Source organism: Orycteropus afer, unplaced genomic scaffold (genome assembly GCF_000298275.1).
Source record: "Orycteropus afer afer isolate SDZICR_OR568_19922 unplaced genomic scaffold, OryAfe1.0 scaffold00596, whole genome shotgun sequence".
In the NCBI taxonomy this organism is placed as follows: Eukaryota; Metazoa; Chordata; class Mammalia; order Tubulidentata; family Orycteropodidae; genus Orycteropus; species Orycteropus afer.
Window position 1 is genome coordinate 1,196,750 of NW_006922183.1, and position 19,288 is coordinate 1,216,037.

Here is a 19,288-nt window from a genome sequence, read left to right on the forward strand (position 1 = left end):
TCCATAATACATTATAAAGAAATAAAAATGGAATTCTCTCAAGAATAAAAACAGTACACATTTTTAATATAAAAGTCTATATAGTTGAAAGTAGCTCTGGTGGTACAGTGCCTAAGGCATTTGACTGATAACCAGAAGGGTGGCAGTTCAAACCCGCCAGCTGCTCCACAGAAGGAAGATAAATCCATCTACTTCTCTAAAGATTTACAGCCTTGGAAACCCAATGCTGGTGGCTATGAGTCAGAATCAACTCGATGGAAATGAGTTGTTTTATGATTGATGTACATCAATTCTATGAGGCTTATTTATTTTACTATATACAAAAACATTTGATAAAGTGGTTTACTTTCATTATGCTTTTCTTAACTAGCGATTTTCTTTTATTTTTCAAGGAAGGAATGGCATCATGAAAGATCTAAGATCCAGGTGGCCTTTTTGTCTTCTCATTTCTACTAGGTATCAAAGCTCTCACCTCATGTAGCTCAAGATTCTGGAAAACAGTTCTACTTCATTCCTATCAAGGTATTACCGGAGGTGGAAGAAGTAACCCCAGGAAGTCCACTTGCTTTGCCCTGTGAATTCCTCACTGTTGAACAATGCTTTTCATTGTCTTTGTTTCATTCATAGCTCACAGAGCCAAACTGATTACAGCCCAGGCTAAACTCATTTTATTTGGAAGAATGAAGAGAAATAAAGAGAGAATTCTGGAATAAGATTTGATTCAGTGTAATCAAAATATCTTCAAAAAGAGTTTTTTTCTCATTTGGTGAAGAGAATATTCAACATTTTCTTGGATGTGAATTTACTTACAGAAATAATGATAAAACCTACTAATTTATTGAGTACTTCATAATGCTACATGCAGATTTTATTTAGTCCCTGGGACAACTGGAAGAGTTAGGAATTATAGTCCCCCAGATAATTGAGACCTGGAAAGAATTTTTTTTTTTTTTTTTGCCTAGGATATTTCATTCCATCAGTGGCTGACCTGAGATTCAGACCCAAACCTGTGGTGAATGGGTCCCCACACACAGCGGCCCTGTAGGGCAGAGTAGAATTGCTCCAGAGAGTTTCCAAGGCTGTGTGATCTTTATGGAAGCAGACTGCCACATCTTTCTCCGGTAGAGCGGCTGGTGGACCTTTCTGTTAGCAGCCGAGTGCTTTACCCACTGCACCACTAGGGCGCCTACGCTTTGCTGCCTCCGCGAAAGAAAGGCTCCAAAGACAATTTCGTTTGAAATGTCACACGCTTTTAGAGTAAAGGAAAGGAATGCAGCTTTGAAAAGAGTCTAATTAAGCCAAAAAGCGCTTCATGCGCCACGATGGGCTTTGGGAAAGCTATTGCTTCCTTCCCCCCTACCAATACCTCTCCTCTTCCCACCCCAGTGAAGCTGTGGCACTGTGTTACCCAGAAAAACAGCAGGCGCCGCGCAGTGGTGTGATGGCTACGACAGCGCACGAAGGGAGTGCAGAAGACTGAACGCCGGTCTTTAAAATACATATTCAATCTGTCCTTGTCCACTGTTATTGCCCTGTTCAATAAGATCGTCATCTATTACCTGACTACGAGCAATCGCCTCGTAATTCTTCATTCTTCCCAAGCCTTTCTCCACCCTGAGAATCAGATGTATCACTCCTCTGAAACCTTCAGTGGCTGCTGCTCATTGCTTTGAGGGTCAAGTTAAACGTCCTTTACTGGGCATTCCAGACCCTGCACGTTCCGAACCCTACGTACTCTGGACTCCAGCTTCCACCTCTGGCCACGCACCTATTTGCTCACAATGCCCCAGCCGCTTTGGCTCTTTTCCCCCTCAGTGCCTCTGCACACCTATTTGCTCTCCTTCCGTTTCCCCAAGCCTTCCCCCCACCCCCAATAAAAAGGTCTCAGCTTAGGTGCCACTTTCTAAGTGAGGCCTTCCCTGCCTAATTCCTCCCCTCCACTGATTAGATCTCCTGGGCTGTGCTCCAACGGCACCCTTCATTTACCGTTACCGATTATTTTGAACGTCTGCAAATGCCACAAGGGTTTAGCACTGCGCTTGGCAGGTACACTGGTGAAAATAACGAACGAATGAATGAATGAACAAGGTACTTGATTGGGTCTTGTCACTGCCATCATCCGATCATCAAAATACTTCGAGTCCCCCTGAAAATACCTCTTGAACGACCCCCTCTGCCAGGTTGGCAAAGCCCTGGAGGAAAGCAGCCTGTATGGGGCGCCCACAGCGCTCAGGCTCTCAGGGGAGGACCCGGCACCGCACTATTGGGGCAGGTCTCACAGCCAGGTGTCCCGGCTCCCAGGTTCACGTGTGTTACCGGGAGGAAGGCAAGGAAGGAATGACGCTGGGAGCACCAGATACCCAGAGAAGACCCGGAGCTGCTAGCGACGCGCCTCCGGCCTCTTTGCTACAGCCGGGGAGCGCGACTTCCTCCTCTGGGGGCTGGCGCGCGCGCCTGGCCGGTTCGGGGCGGGGCGGGGCGGGAGACGCCCCCGCCGGGCTGGGCCCAGGGCCGCCCCAATGGGATTCTTTGCGGGGCAGTTGCTGCGCCCCATCCCGGCGCCTCGCTCGGCTGCTGAGGAGGCGGCCCGGTTGCGGCAGCGGTGGCGCGGGGCCCACGGAGGGGAGGCCAAGCCTGCAAAGCTGGCGCGCGGCGGGGCCATGGTGCCTGGCGGCCGGGCGCGGGCGGGGGCTCCCGGACCCGGCCTCCTGACGCTGCTGCTCGCGATCTCCGCCCCGCTCCGGCTGCAGGCGGAGGGACTGGGTGAGTGGAGCGCGTCGGGATGGAGGCGGGACCCCGGATTGTGGGCGCCCGGGCGGGCAGCCGGCGGGCCGGGCCTGGAGGGACGCGCGGGGAGGAAGTGGGACTTGCCGCCTGCACCTCGCCGCGTCTGGCTGGCCGCCGTGGACTTGCTCTGCCCGCTGGCGTGTCGGGGCTGAGTTACTGCATTCTGAATCGTTCTCCCACCAGACTGCCCCCTCCCCGGGAATAAACAATTAAGTTGGCGCCGCCCCACTTTATCTCTGCGGCGGCCCCAGCCCAGCTCAGAGTTTCCCGACTTCCTGACTGCCGACCCCGGGAGCATTGACAGGGCCCAGGGGTCGAAAATTGCCAGCCAGGCCGCCTTAGGGAAGAGTCGTGCTCGGGGAGCGGTTCTTTGAAGCTTCCTTTTGACAAAACTGTTGAGTTTGGCGGCCGGGCCCTCCTTGTCGCCTTCTCCTTCCTACGCGGCATTGGACTCCTACCTAGCATGTGCGTCTTCTGGTGCGGGAATGGTTGGTAATGTTTTCCGAAGTCGGCCTTTGAAGCAGGCGGTCAGATAGTGCCGCCGCCGCCGCCGCCGCCGCCTCACAAGAATCTTGATTACGTCCCAAGTTGGAATCATGTGGCTGGGAATCTTCTTAGGCATTTGAGCAAGTTGACTCCCAACCAGACTGGTTTTTCTCTGGACCTAGTACTTGGCTTTGAGTCGGACCTAATTAATCCACAAACAAGTGTACTCTCCATGTGTCCACTGAGTAGTTAATCGTTTTATCAGCATAAGTGATTCTTGGTGCCCAGAGTGGGGCAAACGGTTAAGCCTTGAGTGTTAGCAGAAAAGTTGGTGGTTCAAACCCACCCAGAAATGTGTCGGAAGTAAGGCCTGGTGAACCTTGAAAACCCTATGGAGCAGTTCTACTCTGCACATTTGGGGTCACCATGAGTGGACACCAACTCAACAGCAACTAACAACAACAGGTGGCTCTCCTTCATTAATCCTGGTTAATTCATTCTTTTTAATTCAAACAAAAAGAGAGCAAAGGCCATAGAGAAGCGTTATTGGACAGCAAGGGACAGCTTTTTGTGGAATTTTTTCATTTGTTTTTCTCACATCCCCTGCTTCTGCCCATTATACAACTGAGGTTTTTGAATGGAGGTAAGACTATCCAGAAAATTTGACAGCTCCTTCTCCCCCCACCCAATCCCACCCATTGTTGTCTAGGTTTGTTGTTGTTGTTGTTATGTGCCCTCGGGTCGGACCCTACTGGTAGTGACCCCTCCTTGGGTTTCTGAGGCAGTATCACTACGGAAGTAGATTGCCCAACCTTCCTTCTGAGGAGTGGCTGGTGGGTTTAAACCACCAGAACTAAGCCAAATGCTGGCCTTTTTTCCCTGAGCCATGTATCCATACCCAGTCTGGAACATTGGTAGTCAAGATTTTGATAGTACTTCCCAAGTTTACTTTCATGCTGATTTGTAAAAATAACTAAATTTGTTTTACTGGAGTCACTGCAGCAAGATACTAAGCATATCGTAAAATTTTAGTAAATATGTATGATTTTAATAAATATGTATAATTTTGATAATGAGTGTTTTAAGCATTTCTAGAAAAACATCTTGAATCACTGTTTGAAGGTGCAGCTTTAATGCTGTACATCAATGAATCAATCCAACAGTGTGTCCCTTGTACTAATCTGGCCAAGACTGTCACCCATTTTTCCAAATGAAGTTGTTAATGGGTGCTTTGTAGGGCAGTTTCCTGGGAACAAGTGTAATGGCTTGTTCAGATTCTTACTGAGCTTCAAATTTGAGACTGCATTGCAATTGACCAATGGAAAAAAATATTGCCATTTGCATTTCTGTGAAACAAAGAGGCGTAGGATGTTAAAGGATCCAGTAAAAGAGTAAGTATTCAGTCATGCACACAAAAAGTAAACTTAGATTTGGGACATTTATTGAAAAAAAAAATCACCTAGGAACTCCAGCACCAATACTTCCTAAGTAAAGAGGCATAATCAAAGTTTTCTTTCTTTCTTTCTTCTTTTTTTTTTTGTTTTCCACTATATCCCACATCTGTGATTTTCCTAATTAGTACTTGGTCACTTATTTTTTCAAGTTTTCATAAATTTCAGCATGCAAACCTATTTTAAGTCTTGAAATATATAGTGGCATATTTGAGTGGTAGGTATAAATGATTTTAGTGCTCTCCATGTTAACAAGAGGGCCAAAACTCATTGTGGTCAAGTCAATTCCAACTCACAGGTGCCCTGTAGGAGAGAGTAGAATTGCCCATAGGGTTCCCAAGGCTGTAATCTATGGAAGCAGACTGCCACATCTTTCTCCCAGGGAGCAGGGGTTCAAACCATTGACCTTTTAGTTTGCAGCTGAGCGCTTAACCACTGTGCTACCACGGGTCCTTTAGAAGAGAACCAAAACCAACCAAACCCACTGTCATCAAGTTGATTCTGACTCATGGCAACCCCCTTTGGGTTTCCGAGGCAGTAAATCAAATAGTCTGTTTTGGCTGAGAAGGAAATACTGTTGAGGGCATTTGCCTTCATTGTTCTTGGAGTCAGCTTAGTGTGGTGCTTCCAGGCTTCCAACATGTCTGATTCCTGCTCTCCCTAGAAGCTTTATTAAGCCCCAGCCCCATATTTTGAATCTGAATTTCTATCAGTACCTGGGAATATACACTTTAAAAAATTTCCCCTAGATAATTCTGATTCTAGTCAGCTTTGAGACAGTGGAAACCTTTTAAAATGTTAGGGTTGTGCTGAAGTGCTATCATCTGTGTTATAGACAATTTAATATTAAGGTCTTATTCATTGTGTCATATTTCAAGAAACAAATGTCATAATTTAATCTAAATATTTATAAGCTTGGTCAGTGAAATTATTTTAAATATTTATGTCAGTTGGTGTCTGATGACCCTTTGAAGCAATACTGGTTCTTTGTAGGGCTGCTGCTTTGCCTATATGGAACTTTTGTTCAATTTAGAAAAAAAAAAATGTCCACTCCTTCCTGTGTTCATAGCCTGCCAGGCCCCAGGCCCTAGGGATAGTCAGAAGTTTGAGCTAATTCCAGCTCCCTCTTGTGCCATGTTCTTCAGGATCCACTTAACTAAATTTAGATATTTACAGAGATTATTTCAACATGAGTTTCCACCTTACATAATGTCACATGCCTTTGATTGTTAGTTTTCACTTTCTTTGTATAAACCCATGGACTTAAATTTTGAATAGCCTTATCATCTTAATATAAGGTTTGTAGAGTAAAATACCCTTAATTCATGAGACAAATTTATGTTATGTTCCTGTCTAACTAAAAATCTCTAAATCTCTCTTATGAAATGAAAATCTACTCAGCACAGTTTAAGACTTCATTCAGACCAAAAGATTTGAAAATTGATATTAATTACAGAACAGATTGCCTCATTGTGTTTTAAGTAGTAGGGAAGAATAAAAATGACTTTTTTTTAGAGAAAACCTATGCTTAGAGGAAACATTTAAGCATAGGTTCAGATACTAAATATTTGAAAATTGCTTTAAAAACTCTACTCAACTGATTTGTTACCACTACACAGGTTATTGGGAGTTCTGGTGGTGTTGTGCCTAAGGCATTTATTTGATCGCTAACCAGAAGGCTGGCGATTCAAACCCACCAGCCACTCCTAGGAAGGAAGATTGGGCAATCTACTTCCATAGAGATACCACCTCAGAAAACCAAACCATTATGAATTTATATTTGGTTAGAAATGGAATGAGATGATATCTGCTGTTTGGGGTTAGTGGCTTTGTAAAGAGTAAGTGTCAGTTTGTTCTGGTACCTTCTGCATTGGTATATTCATTTGCCCCAAACGTTCCCTCATTTCATGTGTCCAGATAAAGTCTGAGATTTGCCTATCCCTGTAGGCTGTAGGAGTCAGAATTGACTCCTGTGGTCAATTCTGTAGAAATTGGGCTAGGTAGGCCGTAAGTGCCTGAAGGCAGCAACTGGGACTGTCATCCTTTTTTTCGTAGCACCTTACAAAGGTGCTCAATAAATATTTCTTCAGTTGAACTGAACAGTCTCTTTGTATTTAGGAGATATTTTCTAATTGTTCCCTAATTAGTTGAGAGTAAGCAATAGTCTACTGAAGTTCTTTATTAAGGCACATCTATTGCTTCTACTCACTGATTTTGTTTAAGAAGACCAGCTCCCTTGGCGTGCTCATTGCTATATGTAAGGATGTTTTTTAAATGAAAGTGCAGTGAAAAGAAGGGAACACCGCAGCAGAGCAGTATGGACCACATCTTTGGGCCCTAGTAGACATCATCTGTAGCACTCAGAAACATTAAGTTATAACCATATCTTCCTGAAAAAAATAAAAAAAGAAGTATGCTAAAGGAGCCATTCAACAAATCAAAGAGTGACGTTAAAGCAGGAATTGAAGTCTAAATAAAGTCTTAAACTGTGCTTAGTAGCTTTTCATTTCATAAGTTGAACACTTTAACCTGCTGGTGCTGAAACAGACTTGGAAACCACATGAAAATCCACATCTTGGAAATAAGCAAGACATCCCTCTGTCATTTAGGAGGAATTATATTTTATTTTTAAAATGTGTGGAGAAATTAAGTTAATTGCAGTATTTAGTGAAGGTTTTAGTCATGTTAAGGCAAAAAATTTATTCCAGAAGATAACCCCAGTAGAGTTTTGAAACTACTACTATGTATAAAGTCAAAGTATAAAGTATGAAGTCAACTCTATACATATTAGATCAATTGGTTGCTTTTCTTTATTAAGGAGATAATGCACATAACCTCCATGGCATTGCCCTTAGCATATGGCAAGACCTCCATAGATGTTAGTTATCTTACTATTCATTACTATTAATTTGATAATACTGGGGCCCTTGTTTTGCCTTCCTTGTGTCTCCTCACCCCCTTGCCTCTGTGACCTCATGCCTTACTGCTCCCCCCCATTCTCACACCTGTCCAGCCATACTTGCTTTCTTGCTATTTCTGAAAAATGTCAGGTGCCTTTCCAACTCAGAGCCTTTGCACATGCTGTTCCCTCTGCCTGTAAGTCCTACCCAAATATCCACATGGTTCTTTCTTCCTTCAGTCTTGTTCTGAAGCCTCATCCTTGGGGAGAACTTTCCTAACCACCTATTTAAAATGGTAACCCTCTCATCATCCCCAAAACTCTGTTTTCCTTCCCTGCTTTAAGTTTTCTCTGTAGGCTTTGCCCTCTTCCAAAAGAGTGTATAGTTTACACTTTTATTGAATTCAGCTGTTGCCTGTCTACTAGATCCATAAGGGATTTGGTGCCTCAAACAGTGGCCAGCATATAAAAGATGCTCAGTAGAGGATGGGTGGTAGAGAAGGGTTAGGTGCTTGGTGGCGATGGAGGGAGCGGGCTCTGAAAACACAGCTCCTGCTCCAGTAAAGATTCAGAGCAGGGTCTGGTTGAGAGTGAAAACCTGGACAAGGCAAAGTATTGAAGCTATGTGTCTAATCCAACTGTTGTTTATAAGTAGACAGTCTGAAAATACAATCTCAAATAGACAAACCCATCCTGGTTTAGTTCTGGCATTTAGGGTGAAAGGAAAACCATTGCCAAAATTTCAGATTTTTTTTTTAAAACAATTTAGACTATGGGGTACATATATATGTATATATACAAGGAGCTCTAGTGGTATAGTGCCTAAGGCATTTGACTGCTAACCAGAAGATTGCAGGTTCAAACCTACCAGCCTCTCCGTGGAAGGAGGATTAGGCAATCTACTTTTGTAAAGATTTACCACCTTGGAAACCCAAAAAGGGTCACTGTGATTTGGAATGGGAGCTCTGGTAGCATAGGGAGCTCTGGTGGCATAGTGCTTAAGGCACTTGACTGCTAAACAGGAGGCTGGCAGTTCAAATCCACCAGCCATTCCTTGGAAGGAAGGTTGGGCAATCTACTTCCATAGTGATACCCACTTGGAAACCCAAGGAGGGGTTGCTATGAGTCTGGTCTGACTCAGCGGCATAGAACAACACAACATGACTCAGAATCAACTCAATGGCAGTGAGTTTGGCTCATATATATATGTATATATATATATATATGCATGCTGGAGCTTTGTCTAAAACATATAAATTTCTTTTAAGATGAATCTTTTCTGAACTGTTTTACCAAGATCTTCCCTAATGCTTACAACGTAGGACAATTATGGAATAAAGTTGAGTATTGATAAATAACATTGTACTCTTGTTTCATAATCCTGCAAAGAACATGTTACACAGATACCCACTAAGGACATTTTGGATATGTAAATCTTATATATAATATGCACACATATGTATGTACTGTCTACTGTCTACTATTTGTTTTTTAGTAGTCACAAAATTATATTTATAAGATACATATAAGACATAAAAAGTAAATCTAATACATAGTTACTTGTTCTACCACCTAGTTTGTGTATACTTTTTTATTCAACTTAACATAACATTAAAAGCTTTTTGCCTACTTGGAAAAAATATTTTTTTTTTCAAGTTCTATATAATATCCCATTATCGACCTGTAATCAAACTTGTTGCCGTAGAGTTAATTCTGACTCATACCAACCCATAGGACAGAGTAGAACTGCCCCACTGTGTTTCCAAGGCTGTAATCTTTATGGAAGCAAACTGCCATATCTTTCTCCTGTGGAGCACTGGTGGCTAACCCCTGACCTTTTGGTTACCAGCTAAGCTCTTAAACTCTGCACCACCAGGGCTCTTTCACTGTGGACCAATCATCATTAATTTAATCATTCCCCATATGCTATTCTGGTTAGCTATTTATTTTTAGAATTAGACTTTAGACTTATTTTCAAATCATTTATCCCTAGAGAGAAATAACCATTGGAAAAGAAGAATTTCTGTCTTAGCCAATTTAGATCAGCTAGAAGTCTTGCTAAGGTTCTTGCCTTCTGTGTGATTCAAGTAACTCTTCCTTGCTTATGAAGTCAGAGTTAATTACCTTATTCAACTTTATTTGAAAGAAAAGTATAGAAGTTTATTTTTAAACATACTGTCAGGGGGAAAAAAAAAAAAAAAACTCACTGCCATCTAGTCAATTCCTACTCACAGTGATCCCCTTTGGGTTTCTGAGGCAGTAAATCTTTACAGAAGTAGATTGCCCAGTCTTCCTTTCGTGGAGTGGCTGGTGGGTTTGAACTGCCAGCCTTCTGGTTAGCAGTCAATGCCTTAAGGACTCCACCACCTGAGCTCCTTAACTATCAGAAAAGTAGGGTATATTTCTTGATCATTCTTGGATGATATTCTTAATTTCTACTTAAGGGGTCACCCTTGTCAATAATTAGACTATTTGAATTGTATCTATACTGAGAACCTTCATATTGAGCATTTTTCCAATTCAAATTATAACCACTAATGTAGCCTTTAGTTTTCTGTGTCCAACATATATACATCTTACTGGAAGGAAAAAGAACACAGCCTTTTTTTTTTTTTTCCTTTCCTTTCATCACAAAATTAAAAGACTTTGGCGTTTAGTACTATATGGCTCCATTTTGTGATTGAGTGTGTTTAGGACACAAGCCTGAAGGCTGAGTATAAATGATTTTTATGGAGTATTTTATTCTTCAGAAAGGTAAAAATTCATTTCATTTTTATTCCTGACAAAGAACAAGGCAAAAGAATATTAAAAGTTATGAAGACCAGTTAAATTGGAATTGCCAGTGCATAAAATTTCCTACAGGGAAAACAGGTAAACATCTCTCATGTCTGTTACCTAATTTTTAAATGGCTGAGTGAATTTAATTGAGCCTCTTTATTACTTTTTAAAAGAGGAAATTTGTGTTATATTGAAATGTGGTTCACTTCAGCCCAAAGAAAGATATTTTTCAGACTTAATAGCCTATGGGACCACTAAAACATGAGATCCATTTATTGAATTCCTCCTACTCCAAGGATTTCAGAATGGAGCTTTGTTATTTTGAGAATTATCTGAACCAAAATTGTTCTTTTTTCCTTTTTCTGCCTCTGAAAAGTTCCTGCATTGCCAGGAGACTAAAATAGGAGTTGTGGTGGTGAAGTTTGTGTGTCAGCTTGGCTGGGCCTGGTTGAGTGGCTGGGCAGCTGAATGTTAGTTATTCCTCATGGTGAGATTGATAATTAACTCCATGGTGGAATCTATTGGAGCAGCTGAGTAGCTGCTTTGGGTATGTGGTCTGCTTCCTGTATATAAGAAACAGCTTTGGGAATGGTCTCTAGCATATGGCATGCTTGAACCCTGCATGTAGCTGTGTCATTGTTTGGCAGCCTGCCATGCTCTGCTGACCTTGGAACTTACAATGGACTTGAATCAATGGCCTACCATGTGGTTTGGTAACATTGGGACTGTGCCTTTTTACTTGGCAACCTTGGGCTTGTCAGCTTCAGCAACCAGCAGCTGTCTGAGAGAAGAAAAGCCTCTAGCACCAGTGGGCTGGTTGCAGGAGGAAGAGCTAAAGCCCAAGGTTGAAGGGGCTTTCACCCAGCCCCAAGAGCCTGGCACTTTGAACGTGGACTTAAAGCCTCCATATTGTAAGAGAATAAACTCCTGTTTGTTAAAGCCATCCCATTTGTGGTATAGTCTTGTCAGAGCAGTACCAGGTAACCAGAACAGGAGTCCACCTAACAGGTAGAGAAATGTCCCTATACTTGCTGTTGCTGCTAGCTCAGAAGCATCTAAAAATTTTCAAGATCCTTGACTTTTGGTCGGAAATTCTTTTTACTTCCCTTTCTTCTTTTCCTTCTTCCTTCTCTTGGCTACAGTTGCTATCTGTATTGTTGTTGTTGTTTGCCATTGAGTCGGCCCCGACTCATAGCGACCCCTCCTTGGGTTTCCGAGGCAGTATCACTACAGAAGTAGGAATGCCCAACCTTCCTTCCGAGGAGTGGCTGGTGGGTTTGAACCGCCAGCCCTCTGGTTAGCAGTCAAGTGCCTTAGGCACTGTGCTACCAGAGCTCTAAGATCTTAACAGTTACTGTTTTCCCTCTGAGATACTTGAAATATATTAAAGAATTCATGACATTTCTTCCCTAAATTTTTCATTTGCTGCTGTAAGGTCATTTTCTTATAAAACCACAATACCATGAGCATACCTAAGATATTAAGAGTCATTCCTTGATACCCACTAAATACTGAAGCCATATTCAGATCATCCCAAACATACCATTGTTTTGTGAAAACAAGGATCCCAACAAGGTTTACACATTGCATTTAGTTACTGTGTCTAAGTCACTTTTCATCTAGCACTGTCTGCGACATACATGCTCCTTTCCTGGAAGGAAACCAGATTCAGGTGTCTTGTGACATGGTTCACACCCTAAATTTGACTGACTGCTTCAGGGTGGGATGTCTCTTACTTGGTGTACTACCTACTCTATTTATTTCTGTAAACTTAGAAGATAGAGCTAAAGGCTTAATTAGATTAAGACAAAGTGTTTTTGATAGAAGTGCCTTAAAGATGTGGCATACTTCTAAATGTATCACATTAAACCCATTGCTATTAAATTAATGCTGACTCATGGCAATCCTATGTGTTAAAGACTAGAAATGTTCCATAAGGTTTTCTTGTCTGTAATATTTATGGAAGCAGATCTCTAGGCCCACCCACTGGGTGGGTTTGAACTACCAACCTTTAGGTTAGTAGCCAATTGCAGAACACTTGCCCCACCCGGGAACATAATTATATCACGTTAGGATGCATTTATCATTATTATTATTTATTGCCTCACTTTTAATGATGCTAAGATTGCTTAGTGACTTCAGGAGGTGACAGCCTGGCCCCTTCACCTTTTGACCTGCAAGTAGTCTCTAGGATGATAGCCTCTTGCTTGGTAAAACTACTCCCCACCAACCTCTCACTTAATAGATTGAATAAGTAGCCATTGATTGTAGGCTGTTTAGTCATATTTCTTTTTGTAAATGAATTTTTAAAACTAAATCTTCAGATTTATTTCACTTTTATCAAGTATTTTTCCCATTGGATTTAATCACAACAATTCTGAGTGCTGTTGAGAGAACTGAGATTCATATAGAATCATTTGTCCAAGTGGGACGGACGTCCAGGTCCTGCAGTTACAAATGCCTTAGAGTGGTCTCCTGTCTCTCGTCTTCTAGAAGCACATTGTAAGCTCCTGTCTAGAGGAAAATAAGTTATAGGAAAGGTCTTGGAGAAACCCAATTTCAGGGGGTTACTTATGCATTAAAATTTTAAATTAATAAATCTTTTGTTTCCTTTAGATGTGATCCTGCTTGCCACAGAAAAATTAATTTTTTTCCCCAAATTCCAACTAGTAGCTAACCATTTCTTTTCATTGCATTACAATAAAATCAGCTGTGTAGAATACAGATGTGCAAAGGCAATATAATTTTCAGGACTGTGAAACGTTACATAAACTTTGTAAATGCAGTGTAGTAAATTACATGGTATGGGTTTTCTAGCCATAGTCTTTGTAACTCCTACCAGATTACTTTGAGTAGCTGCTTTTAAACTCCTGATCATTAAAATCATCCACCTGGGGTATTTCTGTTGGTGTGGCATGAAGTAATCTTCTGGAAAAGTTCACTCTCTCTCTCAGGTGTGTAGAATTCTGATGTTGGGACTGGCTAATTTTGCCATTCTGCCAGGCTTAAAATGAGGCCTCCTTGAGGCAGGGGGAAGAATCTCAGTACTGGCTGAGAGAGAGAGAGAGAGAGAGAGAGAGAGAAGCCAGGCTGAGAGAGACGCCCAGCTGTGAGAGTCACCAGGTAGAGAAAGATGCTCGGCTGAGAGACGGTGGCATTGAAACCAACAGGCACTGGACAGGCTTACCTGGCCCACAGAGGCAAAGGCCAGGCCGAGAGGCCAAGGGCCAGAGAGGCGTGTCTAAGGGCACAGCGGAGGGGAGACTGCCCTGACGGAAGAATTTTATTCTGAGCACATTCCTAAACTGAATTTTAGCCTGTTGCTTCCCTAATTAAACCCATAATCTGTGAGTTCTGTGTGACCACTGCAGGGAATTACCACTGAACCACCACTGCCCCCTAATAAGTGAAGAATACTTCAATAATTAAAAAGGGAGGGTGATAGCATTTCCCATATCACAATTCCTACAATAAACACAATTAAATATGGCAATTTTTCTTGTACTGATTTTGAGAGAAAAAGGGTAGGACAATAAATAAATAAATATAGTTTCGGTTTTAATACCAGTGTGTCTCTCATCAGTAGTGAGATCTAGGGCGATGTCTTAAGTCTCTCTATTTCCTCACTTCCAAGAAAGGTGACATTGTCATGGTGGCCTTAGAGCATAGTCAATGAACTCCATGGTTCTAGAATCAGACAGGTAGGTTTAGATCTCAGCTTAGTCCCCTGAGCTGAGTTCTCAACCAGTCTGAGCCTCAACTGCTTCACACATAGCATAGGGATAAAAGGAACAAGGAATGAAGAAAAGGTATGGTAGACTTTGTGCTGCATGGGAAATGTTTTATTTTATAAGCCATTGGGTGGATAATTGTATTTTTGAGATCATTATTCCTTATATATGTATATGGATATGAAATATTTCATAATCAAATTTAAAAAAGGAAACTAATAATAGCATCCATCATGAATATTTGTCATGAAAATTAAGCAATCAGAGAATGTATAAAGTCAAGGAAATGTTTATATATGGAAGGAAATTTTTTTTGTTGGTTACCAGGGGTGAGAGGATAGGGTAGGGAACACTGTAAGATAGTCTACAAGTATTGATTTGGGTGAAAAGAAGGGCAATATATCAAATATATCAAAGCAATATATCACCATGGTGGCATTGAGGAAGAGGAAGGCATAGAGAGGTACATGGGACGTACAGACAACAAAGATGAACCCTTTTGCACTGTCAGTGAAGGCAAACATGGCTATACAGATGGATAGGTGGGTGGACAAGCTGAACTATTAGGTATGTTTATGCAGGGTGGAGTGTGCCCAAGACCATATATAGGGTAGGCAGGCAATGTTTATACAAGTATATTGCTATGTTCTGTAAGAATTCCCAAGTGTATAGTAGAGCTGACAAGGGACAAGGTTGTAGTCACTTCTTGACCACAGCCAGCTACCAAGAGGCAGCAAGTAGTTGAACCTGTGGGCTCAGAACCATAGTAGCAGGGGCCATCAAGCTCAACTGGCATAACACACTACACAAAACATTGTTCTACCTCCTACTTTGGTGAGTAGCAACTGGGATCTCAAAAGCTTGCAAGCAGCCATCTAAATGCAATGATGGGTCTCTCCTCACCCAGAGCAAAGAATAATGAAGAAAACCAAAGATTCATGGAAACAATTAGTCCAAGCAACTGGTACACCATGCAATCCTCAGCCTATACAACTATGAGACCAGAAGAACAAGATGGTGTCCGGCTACCACTGTCAACCACTTGGAGGGGGATCTACGTAGGAGATCCTGGATAGAATGGGAGAACAATGTGGAACAAAACTCAAAATCATTTTTAAAAAGAGGACCAGGTTTACTGGTCTGATAGAGCCTGGTAGAACCACTAAGATTATGGCCCCTAGCTTCCCTTCCAATTTGGAATTAAAGCCACACCTGTAGCTTCCAGCCAAACAAAAGGCAGGCATATGAGGTGAGCATTTACACTAGGTAGATACACTCCTGGGAGAGAACAATCATGGGAGAATAGAAGGGCTGTGTATGCACAGGGACATAGCTTAGGGGGCAGGAGTGCATGGAGGGAAGGACACAAGAAGAGGTAACTCTGGGGAAGAAATAGAAGGGGAGCTGTTGCATTGAGGTATATTGTAGTCAGTGTCATGAGACAAAGTGTATGTGAACTGCTGTATGGAAAGTGAATTTGCTCTGTAAACTTTCACCCAAATCACAATATAAATAAATAAATAAGAGAATGTAAAGTCCACACACACTCTGTATCTGTCAACATTGACAATAAATGCTTTGTAAATGCTAATTATTAGTAAAGGTCCTTTCACAATTTTACGCTTTTTTTTCCCATTTGAATAATTTTTTGGTTCTTACTGATTTTTTGATAAATGGATCTGTGAAACTGAAAAGGCATGTGCATGTAAGAAAGAGAAATATTTGCAGTTTTAATGTATAAAAGTCAGATGAACATTGTCTGTATTGGTAGCATTGAATTTTTTTGATCCTAGAGAAAAAAGTTAATATTCAATTACACTTCAGCAGAATATCAACAGTATGCCTATTTATCATGATATATATTTTAGAAAACATTGCATGTTCTAGAAACAGGAGCCCTGGTGGCATAGTGGTAAAAAGCTTGGCTGCTAACCAAAAGGTAGAAGATTCAAACCCACCAACTGCTCTGTGGGAGAAAGATGTGTCAGTCTGCTTCCATAAACATTTACAGCCTTAGAAACATTATGGGGCACTTCTACTCTGTCATAGAGGGTTGCTGTAAGTTGGAATCGGCTCAGTGGCAACAGGTTTGGTTTGTTTTAAAGATGGGAAAGATCTTCAGCTTCAGCAATGGCAGCTTGGACATTACATCAACATCCTGACATTATTAGTAAAGGTCAGCAACCACTTCTCTCTGACTTCCTCATGCTGAGTGTCTATTCAACAGAGATAAAATAGTTGTCTTAGGCTTGTTTTGCTGTACAAACAAGTTATTTCTTAAGCTTTCATCTGTAAAATTAAGACATGTCCCTCAATAATGTGTCTAATTTGTCGTCAGTGCTCCCAAATACTTGTAACTTAACAACAGTTGTTGTTGTTGTTGTTATGTGCCGTCGAGTTGGCCCCGACTCATAGCAACCCCTCCTTGTGTTCCTGAGGCAGTATCACTACGGAAGTAGATTGCCCAACCTTCCTTCGAGGAGTGGCTGGTGGGCTTGAACCACCAGCCTTCTGGGGTGCAGTCAAGTGCCTTAGGCACTATGCTACCAGAGCTCCTAATAACAACAGTGAGCAATGTAATGTGTTGCTTTTAAATATCAGTCACATAGTACAAATTCAGTAACATTTGCAGAACTCTAAAGGCCAAAGTCCACTTCTTCATACCAGATCTTTAATCCCAAAAGCCCTGTTGAGGGATCTCTCTGTGTGTCCTGTTTTTGAGAACCAAGCCAAGGATTTACTGGTATGCCCCAGAGAACACTACTCCCATGAGATGCCCAATGAGGAAAGAGTTTCCTGGGAAATGCAAACTGCACCTCCCCATTCCCCTTAAGAGCTTCGTTGTGCTGTTAGGGCTTTGAAATGTCTATGGTGAATAAATAGGTGGGATTCTGCAAGCCATTTGTGGTGTAGTGAATTACATGGTATGGCCTTTCTAGCCATAGTCTTTGTAACTCCCATGGGATTACTGGGTGGGACCATGCAATTTAAACTCCTGGATTTTAAAGTCATTCACCTTGTGTATTTCTGTTGGAGCAGCATGAAGTAATCTTCCAGGAAAGTTCACTCTCTCTCAGATGTGTAGAACTCTGATGTTGGGACTGGTTAGCTTTGCCACTCTGCCAGGCTTAAAATGATCCCTCCTAGAGGCAGGGGAAAAGAATCTCACTGCTGGCTGAGAGAGATGCCAGCTGATAGATGGCAGCAGTGGGTCCAAGAGGCACGGGACAGAGTGGCAGGCTTACTTGGGCCACAGAGGCAGAAGCCAGGCCGAGAGGCCAAGGGCCAGCGAGGTGTGTCTAAGGGCACAGCAGAGGGGGGACTATCCTGATTGAAGAGCTGTATCCTGAGCACATTCCTGAGCTTGAATTGTTGCCTATTGCATCCCTAATAAACCCCATAATCTGTGAGTTGTGTGTGTCCACTGAAGCGAATTATCAAAACCGGCAAAGAGGTGGTGGGTGCTGCATGAGGTACAGTTGGTGTCAAGGATGGTAAAATGGCTGGAGGGTGGCAGCATGTCTGACCTCATAGGAACAGGCCTTGGGCTGCTGATAGTGATTCTGTCTTCCTCTTGTAAAATTAGGGGAAGTCAGAAGATGCCACCTCCCTGCCCCTTTAGCACCAGTTTACCTTGCAACTCTTGTGTGGCGGGGTGGAGGCATGTCCTCTTTGTAAAACACCTAAGCACTTGTACCACGGTGTCTACTTTAGGATATACTGACCTAGTAATTAGTGGGCACTGATAAATATCAAGGCATGCATTCTAAATAGACTTTCTCAGCAATTTAGAGCATTTAACACACACAGCCTCATTCATTTTTATCACATTCAGTTATGGTTTATAATTTTAAAGATAAGGAAAATTGATACACACAAAATCAGTGACTTTTTAAGATTATATAACTAATGAGTGGTGGGGATTTGATGAAGTTGACTAGTTCAAAACAATATTACTGACATTTTAATATATATATACTATTTTTGAAATAAAAAGAATAGCAATTAAAATGTATTGAATTCATACTGTATGCTTAACTCTTAATGTGCTTAATACTTCACTTGTATTATTGCTTAATACTTCACTTGTATTATTGCATTATTACATACTAACCTTGTTATTTGGGTACTGTCCTTGTCTCTATTTTATTTTATTTTATTTTTAAAAAAACTTTTTATTGTGATTGTGTGAATCCTTGTCTTTGTTTTATAGAAGAGGACATTGAGGTTTAGAAAGGTGAAGGGACTTACCCAAGGCCACCCAGCCAACACTGTGCAGGGCTGTGTAAGAACTGAGGGTCATAACTATTGGCCTCTGTTGTTCCCAAGCATACAGGAATAATTCAACAAGTTAGAGAGTGATAAGTGTGCAAACACACACCCTTACCTCTTTCATTGTTCTTTTACCTTACGGTTGGAATTACAACACTGAAGAGTGACCAAGAATTATAGTATTTTCACTGGCTTACTTACAGCACATGAAACATTGGAAGAAGTGAAAGAATTCTTGACTTCCATGTGGGTGACCCGGTACACCTCATGTGTAGCTCCTACCCATCTGTCAGTGGAAGCTTGCATGTTTTTATGATGCTGAACAGGTTTCCGCAGAACTTCCACACTAAGATGAGGAAAAAAGTCCTGGCAATCTTCCACTGAATCAGCCACTGAAAATTCTATGGATCATAATGATCCCATCTGCAACCAGTCATGTGGATGGTGCAGGACCAGGCAGCGTTTCATTCTGTTATGCATGGGCTTGCCATGAACTGAGGGCCAACTGGAGGACAGCTAACAACAACAATAATAGCATCTTAAAGAATAGCACTGAACTACATTTTGAGATTTCCACCCCCCTTGGGTATAAATGGGGCTTTTTAATATCGTAACATTAAAATTGTTGATTTATCTTCACACATTAGGTAGGAAGTCACGGATAGGACTCCTTGAATTAATACGTATTATTTTTACACAAACTGCCTACTTCAAATAATGGGAATAATACTTTTAGCTGATACCAAAACCAAACTCACTGCCATGGAGTTGATTCTCACTCATAGCAACCCCAATTGGGTTTCCAAGGCTGTAAATCTTTATGGAAGCAGACTGACTCATTTTTCTTCTGCTGAGCAGCTGGTGGGTTCAAACCACTGACCTTT

At 41.8% G+C, this 19,288-nt stretch overlaps 1 protein-coding gene across 1 annotated transcript in view; it reads left to right on the top strand.

Moving 5' to 3' along the window:
* The first annotated feature begins 2,660 nt into the window (after positions 1–2,660).
* The window catches only part of DCBLD1 (discoidin, CUB and LCCL domain containing 1), a 77,833-nt gene continuing 61,205 nt past the window's right edge, over positions 2,661–19,288 (top strand). The window contains exon 1 of the mRNA XM_042783028.1: positions 2,661–2,763. Within this exon, the coding sequence (XP_042638962.1) occupies positions 2,661–2,763 (103 nt within the window). The remainder of the gene's footprint in view (positions 2,764–19,288) is intronic.